Source organism: Hemitrygon akajei, chromosome 8, assembly GCF_048418815.1.
Source record: "Hemitrygon akajei chromosome 8, sHemAka1.3, whole genome shotgun sequence".
Lineage (NCBI taxonomy): Eukaryota > Metazoa > Chordata > Chondrichthyes > Myliobatiformes > Dasyatidae > Hemitrygon > Hemitrygon akajei.
The window spans coordinates 92,738,819-92,749,135 of NC_133131.1; the positions used below are offsets into that span (position 1 = coordinate 92,738,819).

General features: G+C 40.3%; 1 protein-coding gene across 4 annotated transcripts in view; it reads left to right on the forward strand.

Moving 5' to 3' along the window:
* The window catches only part of ica1 (islet cell autoantigen 1), a 119,098-nt gene that overhangs the window by 97,245 nt on the left and 11,536 nt on the right, over positions 1-10,317 (forward strand). For all 4 annotated transcript variants that reach the window (XM_073054162.1, XM_073054165.1, XM_073054163.1 and 1 more), the window contains 2 exons: positions 209-469; positions 5,581-5,658. In XM_073054162.1, coding sequence (XP_072910263.1) covers positions 209-469; positions 5,581-5,658 — 339 coding nt within the window. The remainder of the gene's footprint in view (positions 1-208; positions 470-5,580; positions 5,659-10,317) is intronic.

Sequence of the window (10,317 nt, forward strand, 5' to 3'; positions counted from 1 at the left end):
GATATATATCTCATGGCAAGCTATCATAATTGCAGTTATATGTATTTCCAAGATTGTTAACCTCCCCTAACAAATGAAAGTTGTTACAATTGTATGGTACAAAAATTAGTCTTTCTGTAATATTTGAGAATGAGATTTTATTATTTGCCTGTGCACATCAACATATTACACAAATTGGTGTGTCTTTTTTTTCCAATTTTAATTTTAGCTCCAACAAATCTATTGATCAACCCCATTGAATCTCAAACAAATGAGAAGGATGAAATGGCATTGTTGAATGAAATACTAAATGGGACATCGCTGGAAGAGGGTGACTTCAGCAGAGAATGGCAGGCAGTATTTGGAGAAGGTCTGAGTTCACCAAGCCATCCGGCAGCTGGTGAGTCGGACCCATCTCCCTCTCCTTCAAGCTTCCTCCCTTCTCAACTGTTTGACAAAAGCTTGGGAGATCGATCAACTTCCGTTACTGGTAAGTATGGACATATAAGAATAATAGCATCTTGAACATTTTTTCATTGATAATGCTGTTGTTTACTTGATAAATCTTTGTAGTAATATTCTAAATCCATATAGAAGGTTTGCAATTTAATTTTAGCAGATTCTAGTTGATCCATTTTCAAGGCTAAATCTCCAATTATGCACAAATATTAAATGAACTACTTTATTCTCTCAATTAATTGAGAATGTATTTAGCCCAAAATAAAGGCTCAGCTCGGAAGCTTTCCTATTTATTTTCCTCCCCAATTCAAACAATGAGTAATAAAATTATTTGAGAAAAGAAAAGACTTAAGGTTTACTCCTGCTTTTACTTCTCTGGGTTCTTTAAGTCTGTTCTCCCTCACAGCCTTTGTTCACTTTCCTAATTGATCATCATTTTGCCTGAGGTTGATTATCCAAAGATCTATTGCTTGAAGCCTGGGTTAAACTGAAGGACAGAGCATTAAAACCCCTGAGGTTGATTATTGCAAAACATGCAACACAAAAGAAAATGTTTTGTCATCGCAATCATCTGCTCAATTCCTTATCCTGTAATCATATACCCTACCGAGTGAGGGGAAAAAAGGCTCAGTCTCCGCCACGTGGAGCAATTCTAACAATCCCTCTCAGAATGCGGTACGTCTCAATGGAAGCACCTCTCATCCTTCTAAACTGCAAGGAGATGGGCCCAACTTCTCCACAGGACAGGACTAGGAATTTATACTGCAAAGTATACTAAAATTATGTTTTAAAATTAGACTGCACTAATTCCAGTACATTTCTCCTCTGGTATTCTTGCGATTTCAATACCCAACCTTCCCATGTGCTGTACAAATATAATAAGATTAAATTGCCTTGCCTCAGGTCTCAAGTGTGACGGGTTAAGTAACAGGAATGCTTAGAGAATACTGCTTAGCACTGGCTTTAAGCTGCTATTTCTACTGTACAATAACGTGCATGGTGAAGTTGCTAGACAGTCCAGTACATAGGTGACATAGGCAGTTTAGCCACGCAAGTCTTCTCCACCTTTTCATAAGCTCATGGTGAATCTGATTGTAGCCTCTGTTGGGAACTTTAGTCTGTATTTCATTATGTAGCCATTCAACCCCTGTCTCATTAACAAATTAGCTTTAAACATATTTATATTCTCTGCTTCAAGTACTCTTTGTAGAAGAACAATTAAATGCTCATGACCACACAAAAAAAAACTTTCACTTCATCCGAGTCTTAAAAGGGCAGCCTCTTACTTCTAAATGCCACAGAACGGCAGGGGCTCAACCAGTCAAGCAGCACCTCTGACAAGAACTGGTTAGTGTTTCAGGTCAAGACCGTTCATTTGAGCTCACCCTCTTACTTTTAAACAGTCGTTTCTGTAATCACCGTACTTGCCCTCAGTCAGTTGCTGGTGAACATGTTGCCTAGGATTGGGCAAGCCCTTGAAATTCTGATGGCTCTCACCTTCGACAAGCGTGTCCATAAACTGCTGAAGGTGTTCTAACTCAACATCAACTCTTAATCGACCATCACCATTGTGCATTGACTAGATTGGATGTTTGTCTACAATGCCTCAGTCTTAAATTTTATTATTCCTATGTTCAAATCCCCCCTCCTCACTGGTGCTCCTCAAGTATATAATCTCCTCCAGCCTAGAGACTAATTTTCCTCCCACTCTGTATCCTTGTGTTTCCCTCAGCTCCATACTCCACAATGAGCAGCTGAGCTTTCAGCAATTGGATTAAAAGTTCTGGGACTTCTCTCTCTAATTTTTTCCCATCTCTCTCCGCTGTACTTTCCCCCAACTTAAGATGGTCCTGAAAAGCTACTCTTTGACTATGTTTTTGGTTAGCTATCCTAATGTCCTCTTCTTCAGCTGTGAGTCTGCATTTTACTGTACTCCCATTCTGGTGGCACGGTAGTGTAGTGGCTAGCACAATTCTTTATTGAATAGGTGACCCGGGTTCTATTCCCACTGCTACCTGTAAGGCATTCTCCTCGTGACCACGTGGTTATCCTCCGGGTGCTCTGGTTCCCTCCAAAGGCATACTGGTTTGTAGGTTAATTGGTCTTTGTAAATTGTCCTGTGGTTAGGCTAGGGTTAAATTGGGGGTTGCTGGGGCAGCACGGCTTGAAAGACCAGAAGGGCCTACTCCAAGCTGCATCTCAATAAACAAAAATAAATATATTTCACTGCATTCAAAGATTACATTTAATGTAATTTGCTGTTAAGTTATTACCATGCTGCAGACGTCCCCTCTCTAATACTGTTCTCTGAGCAAAAGACAGGTAATGTGGAGAACAAAATGTCAACGAATGAGCATAGTGCCAATACAGGGTTTTGACCCAAAACATCAACAGTTCCTTTTCCCTCACAAATGCGACTCAACCTACTGATTTCTCCAGCAGAGTATTTGTTGCTTCAGGTAGAAGAACGAGAGCTGGAATCAAATGGGTGTAAGTTCCTCTGGGTCAGTAGGCATGGGTAAATCAGCAGCCCTTTTTTCCCTTTACAAGTGCATTCAATTTTATATTCCATCCTGATATGAATTTTACCATGGGTAACACAGAATGAAATGTGCATGACAGCCAATTAGATTAAAGAAAGAGAGATCTAGTAATGTTGTTGGATACTAGATTTTTGCTTTTGACTTCAGTGCAATCGAAATTAATAAAATGGAAATAATTCTGTTCTATATGCCAGTCCAATTCCTGGTTGTCATGGGTTTGTAGCGCAAATGATTCGCAAATTCCGCACCAACTGGCATCTCATTCTACAAGATCACAGTAAAAGGATGTGGTTAGAGTGTGTTCTAGTTCACACTACACCTGTCTATGTATTAACAAAAACAAAGTATTGGAAACAGCAAGTCAGGAAACATCTGTGGAAAGAGAAATTAATTTAACTTTTCCAGTCTCAAGCCCTTGTTTCCAGCAATTTGTGATTTTTTTTTTGTCAGATTTCCAGCATCTGTACTTATTTTGTTATTTTTACTTAAGTGAAATTGGACTTGGGTCGACTGAATGTTGGTGTTGGTTGCTTGCTGTGGAGAGCATTCCAATGTACAGTATGCGTACTTCACCTTGATGAGCACAAAAATTAAAAAAGAAAAAGTGGAAGTAGTGTCAGAAATAGAGACCTGGAGAGTTCAGAGAGGTTGTGATGATATATTCCAGGTATTAGGAGTGATTTTAAAAAATATCCTTGCAAATATTACATGACCTTTGCATTATCTAATATTTTCTTTAAGCTATTTTTATAGTAGGAATTTAACTTCCTTAATTTGTCTTGTTCTTCAAACTGAGTTCCCATCAAAATAGATATGGAATGAAATATTCATCTTGCCCATTAATGGATCCCAGGAAAAAAAAGTATGTTTTTTCATTGATAAATATGTGTCACTTTTTTAAAAATTGTACATATAATCACCTATCAAAATCAGTATTGTGTTTAAGCATTTCACCTTTCTAAAGAAAAAGTTATTCCAAGTATGAGAAGTGCTTTCTATTTAGTGGTATCTTATTGTACCTTTCAAAAATGGACTCTCAATTTTGAAATAAAAATTTATCGTCAGGGGGCCTGCCCTGATTTCAGGCAGGATGTATGCATGAGTTTAATTTGCATACAAATTACAGGGCAGTGATTGATGTAGACACTTCCCGTGGCAGTTTCGCTACCAGGAGGTTTGCAGTTGGCTGACCTTGGTTAAATAATTTAAATTAATATTTGCTTGAATGCTAGAGAAACTGGAGTGCTGTAGTGACAGAGGAGGAAAAACACGTCTAATTCAGCATCGCCTCCTGCTCAATTTATTACAATGATAAAAAGAGCATTTTTGAATCAGGAAATGTTGGGTTAAGCAAATAGCCAATTTTTTAAAAAAAATAGCTCTTTTGGAATAAATGTGTTTGTCATTGGTATAGTTCTTATTTTAATGTGATGGTGAACATGTTTGTTTTGGTTTCTGCCTTTTGTATATAACCAGTTTATAATGGGTAACACATCTGTGTTAGGGATCTGAATGACAGTTGTTAATGTGGTTAGTAGTTTTGTGAAGGACAAAAGTTAGTGGAGTAGTAAAAGGACACTGTGTTGAAGAGGGCATTTGACACATGTTCTCACTCAGGGCACTGGGTACAGGAGTCAAAATGTCATATTACGTCCATTCTCTGTTTTTAAAAAAAATTACTTCTGACATCCCCCCCACTATACTTTCCTCCAATAACCGTAAAATTATGCCCCCTCATACAAGCCATTTCTGCCCTGAAGATACAGATGCCTGAATGCACCTACCACCATGCATAAGGACGGATTCCGTCCCACTGTCTTCAAACTGGTGAATGGAAGTCTTGGACCATAAAATGGACTCTTGACCTTACTATCTATCTTGTTATGATATTTCACTTTATTGTTTACCTGTACTGCACTCTTTCAGGAGCTTTTACACCTTATTTAGCATTGTCTTTTCTTTTTACCTTACTCTACCTCTGTGCACTGTGCAATGATGTGATCTGTATCAAGAGTACACAGGACAAGCTTTTCATTGTATCTTGGTACATGTGGCAATCATGAAACAATGCCAGTACACTAGCACCAGTGTATTGCATGATTAAAAAGGACGATCTTGTTTCCGGAAGTTTGCTGTGCTGTACCTGGCACCAATGAGCACAATTCAGAAGTAGTGTACTCTGTTACTCGTTGATATTGTCACCCGGTGAGAGAAATGAAAGAAGACACTAACGAACAAGTCTTTCACTGCTTGCAACCAAACTGAAACAAAACAACGTAACTTGAAATGCACAAAATAGCTCTGTTATAACGTGCACATTTGTAATCTGTGATACTAATCCAATTAGTGTTGATGGATTAGTATCACAGATTATGACAAACAGATGTTGCCAGACCCACTGAGTTCCTCCAGCAGGTTATTTTTTACTCGTGACAAGTTGTGTGTTGTAGAATGGTTAAAAGCTGATTGATTATGTTTCTTTACAACATCTGTTCATAAATGTTCTCAATAACTGGCAGCAGTGTAAAAACATGTGTATTGCAGTTTTTTTTATATACACATTCCATGTGTTTGAGTACTTTGCTCATTTCTTTTTAAGGTTGGACAGCAGTTGGCCTCAATCTTCAACCTGCATCTCAATCAAAAGAGCAGCCAAATGGACTCATTGGGGATATGAGTAAGAATCTGTTAAAACGTCTTTGTTCCATCGGCTGTGTGTGTGTGCGTGCTGTATCTGAATATCATATAGTGCATGAATTGAGATATTCAAAATCCAGTATGTGGGGCAGGGTAAAGTTTATTAAATGAGATCCTTAGTAGTGGGTGTGAAAGCAACAAGTCTGTCTATCTGAAATGCATTGGTCTTGCCAGAATATTCAGTACATCAAAGTTCCTGATAATGTTTACCCCTGTTTGGAGAAAGATTGCACGGTGGGTTCAGTAGCAGAGTGGCTACGTTACTGGGCTAATATCGTAAGTTAATATTTTCACCATGGTAGCTGGGGAACAAAGGTGAGTAATTAAATTCTGCATTAAAAAAGTTAGTACTACTCACTCTGAAAATACTGGATTGTTTAAAAAAAGATATGTGATTCATGGATGTCCTTCAGGAAAGGAAGTCTGCCAAGTCTTAATCAATCTGCCCTGTGAGTGACTCCAGACTCACCAATTTAGTTGACTCATGACTGGTTACTCGGCTCAGGGGAATTAGGAATGAGTAGTAAACACAGGCTTTGTTTGTGATGATCACATTCCCTGTAGTAATGTTAATGCAATCTTCACAAAACTGTGAGGAAGTAATCTTTCAGGACTTCAGTCCGTTCACAGTAACAGCATTGAATTTTATATCAGACTGGTGACTTCTGACTCCTCGCTCAGGACAGTCCTTTCCAGCATCTAGCTTCTCAGGCTCCAGAATTACAGTATGAATTTTCCTCTAAAATCACCTTTCAGGGTACGGGATGTCTCGGATTGGGTGCAGAGTATTCCGAAGGGAGAGGGTGACCAGCCAGAAGTCTTGGTACACGTTGGTACCAATGACATAGGTAGAAAAAGGGAGGAGGTCCTGAAGAGAGAATTCAGGGAGTTAAATAGGAAGCTGAAAGGCAGGACCTCTAGGGTGGTAATCTCTGGATTGCTGCCTGTGCCACGTGCTAGCGAGTGCAAGAATAGCATGATCAGGTGTATTAACGCGTGGCTGAGAGACTGGTGTAGGGGGCAGGGCTTCGGATTCCCAGATCACTGGGGCCTTTTCTGGGGCAGGTACAACCTGGACAAAAAGGACAGGTTACACCTGAACCCAAAGGGGTCCAATATCCACCTTTCATTCTTTTAAGCTTCTTTTCAACTCCTTCATCTCAGAAATCATTAATGGTGAACCCCTGTTGCATTCCCTTTATGGTTGTAAATATACCTTTTATTAAATACCAAGAATCAATCTGCAGAAGTGTGGTCTCAGCAGGGCCATGTGCAAATTGTGATATCAGTAAGATCATTTGAGTACAAAAGTATCTCTGGCTACCGAACTACTTGTTCTTTGCTTACTGCCACGGAGCCACTTTCAAATCCTATTTCCCACTTCCCCATTGCTTCCATGCGCTTTTCAAGCAATCCTGAATTGCAGACCTGATTTAAAACACTTGCCGAAGTCCCAGTGGACTATGTTAAATGCACAGTCCATAATGCACTTCCACATCACCTGTTGTCAAGTTAGTTTCACAGACTCTTTTCTAAACAGAATCCTGATTAATCTGTGCTTTTCAACAAAAGGTTTTATGCTGTAACTTCAAATTAAACAACAGGCCTCTAATCCTTTATTATGGCCACGGAGAAGTGACAATTGATGGTCCAGAATTTCCTCCTTTGTGTCTTTTACTAACGTCACCCTTTCATCTAGATCTGGGAATTTATTCACAGATCCTTTAAACATGCTTTGGCTTCCTTGGTTGTGTTGACTGAAACTCACAGGATAATTGGCTAAACTTTTTTACCCTTTTCAGAAAGGAGCTTATGGGTTTGTTCCTCCATCTCTCCCTGACTGTTTGAGGTCAGTGGAACATTCCGAACAGTTTGCGATTGATTTTTGTTGCACTTCCTATTTTAATATTTATTGTGAACCCTGTAGGAGATGCGATACTACATAGTTGTAGAATTCAGATTGTTGGCAGAGGAGCATTTATTCAGCGTCTATGATCTGGTTACACTGAGGCTCAAAATCATATTTCATCTTCTATGCAGAATTTGTTTAAGTAAAACTCCAGCTGTCATTTATTACAATATGAAACCTCATTTATAAAAGACCATGTAATACAGTCTGGCAGATGTGCTGAATTTATTCATTCCAGGTAAAACTTAGTTAGATTCAGCATGAAATATTAACAAACATCAGTTGTGATTGTGTTCCGGCAAAATGTTTAGACTTCTTTCCCCTACGATTAATAGACAATAGGTGCAGAAGTAGACCATTCGGCCCTTCGAGCCTGCACCGCCATTTTGAAATCATGGCTGATCAATTCCTATCAATACCCAGTTCCTGCCTTGTCCCCATATCCCTTGATTCCCCTATCCATAAGATACCTATCTAGCTCCTTCTTGAAAGCATCCAGAGAATTGGCCTCCACTACCTTCCGAGGCAGTGCATTCCAGACTCCCACAACTCTCTGGGAGAAGAAGTTTTTCCTTAACTCTGTCCTAAATGACCTACCCCTTATTCTCAAACCATGCCCTCTGGTACTGGACTCTCCCAGCATCTGGAACATATTTCCTGCCTCTATCTTGTCCAATCCCTTAATAATCTTATATGTTTCAATCAGATCCCCTCTCAATCTCCTTAATTCCAGCGTGTACAAGCCCAGTCTCTCTAACCTCTCTGCGTAAGACAGTCCAGACATCCCAGGAATTAACCTCGTGAATCTACGCTGCACTTCCTCTACAGCCAGGATGTCCTTCCTTAACCCTGGAGACCAAAACTGTACACAATACTCCAGGTGTGGTCTCACCAGGGCTCTGTACAAATGCAAGAGGATTTCCTTGCTCTTGTACTCAATTCCCTTTGTAATAAAGGCCAACATTCCATTAGCCTTCTTCACGGCCTGCTGCACTTGCTCATTCACCTTCAGTGACTGATGAACAAGGACTCGGAGATCTCTTTGTATTACTCCCTTACCCAACTCTATACCGTTCAGATAATAATCTGCCTTCCTGTTCTTACTCCCAAAGTGGATAACCTCACACTTATTCACATTAAACACCATCTGCCAAGTATCTGCCTACTCACCCAGCCTATCCAAGTCATCCTGAATTCTCCAAACATCCTCATCACATGTCACACTGCCACCCAGCTTAGTATCATCAGCAAATTTGCTGATGTTATTTTCTATGCCTTCATCCAAATCGTTAATGTAAATAGTAAATAGCTGTGGTCCCAAAACCGAGCCCTGTGGCACCCCACTAGTCACCACTTGCCATTCCGAGAAACACCCATTCACCGCTACCCTTGGCTTTCTATCTGCCAACCAGTTTTCTATCCATGTCAATGCCTTCCCCCCGATGCCCTGAGCTTTGATTTTACCCACCAATCTTCTATGTGGGACCTTATCAAATGCCTTTTGAAAATCGAGGTACACTACATCCACTGGATCTCCCCCGTCTAACTTCCTGGTTACATAGATAGATAGATAGATACTTTATTCATCCCCATGGGGAAATTCAATATTTTTTCCAATGTCCCATACACTTATTGTAGCAAAACTAATTACATACAATACTTAACTCAGTAAAAATATGATATGCATCTAAAATCACCCTCTCAAAAAGCATTAATAATAGCTTTTAAAAAGTTCTTAAGTAGTTTACTTAAATACATTGAGTCCTAACCCCGGCACTTTAACATATCTTACTCCTGGCGGTTGAATTGTAAAGCCGAATGGCATTGGGGAGTATTGATCTCTTCATCCTGTCTGAGGAGCATTGCATCGATAGCAACCTGTCGCTGAAACTGCTTCTCTGTCTCTGGATGGTGCTATGTAGAGGATGTTCAGGGTTTTCCATAATTAACCATAGCCTACTCAGCGCCCTTCGCTCTGCTACCGATGTTAAACTCTCCAGTACTTTGCCCACGACAGAGCCCGCCTTCCTTACCAGCTTATTAAGACGTGAGGCGTCCCTCTTCTTAATGCTGCCTCCCCAACACGCCACCACAAAGAAGAGGGCGCTCTCCACAACTGACCTATAGAACATCTTCAGCATCTCACTACAAACATCGAATGACGCCAACCTTCTAAGGAAGTACAGTCGACTCTGTGCCTTCCTGCACAAGGCATCTGTGTTGGCAGTCCAGTCTAGCTTCTCGTCTAACTGTACTCCCAGATACTTGTAGGTCTTAACCTGCTCCACACATTCTCCATTAATGATCACTGGCTCCATATGAGGCCTAGATCTCCTAAAGTCCACCACCATCTCCTTGGTCTTGGTGATATTGAGACGCAGGTAGTTTGAGTTGCACCATATCACAAAGTCCTGTATCAGTTTCCTATACTCTTCCTCCTGTCCATTCCTGACACACCCCACTATGGCCGTGTCATCCTCGAAAAGCTCCAACAGATTAGTCAAGCATGATTTACCCTTGGTAAATCCATGCTGGCTCGGCCCAATCCTATCACTGCTATCTAGATATGCCACTATTTCATCCTTAATAATGGACTCTAGCATCTTTCCCACCACCGATGTCAGGCTGACAGGTCGATAGTTCTCTGTTTTCTCCCTCCCTCCTTTCTTAAAAAGTGGGATAACATTAGCCATTCTCCAATCCTCAGGAACTGATCCTGAATCTAAGGAA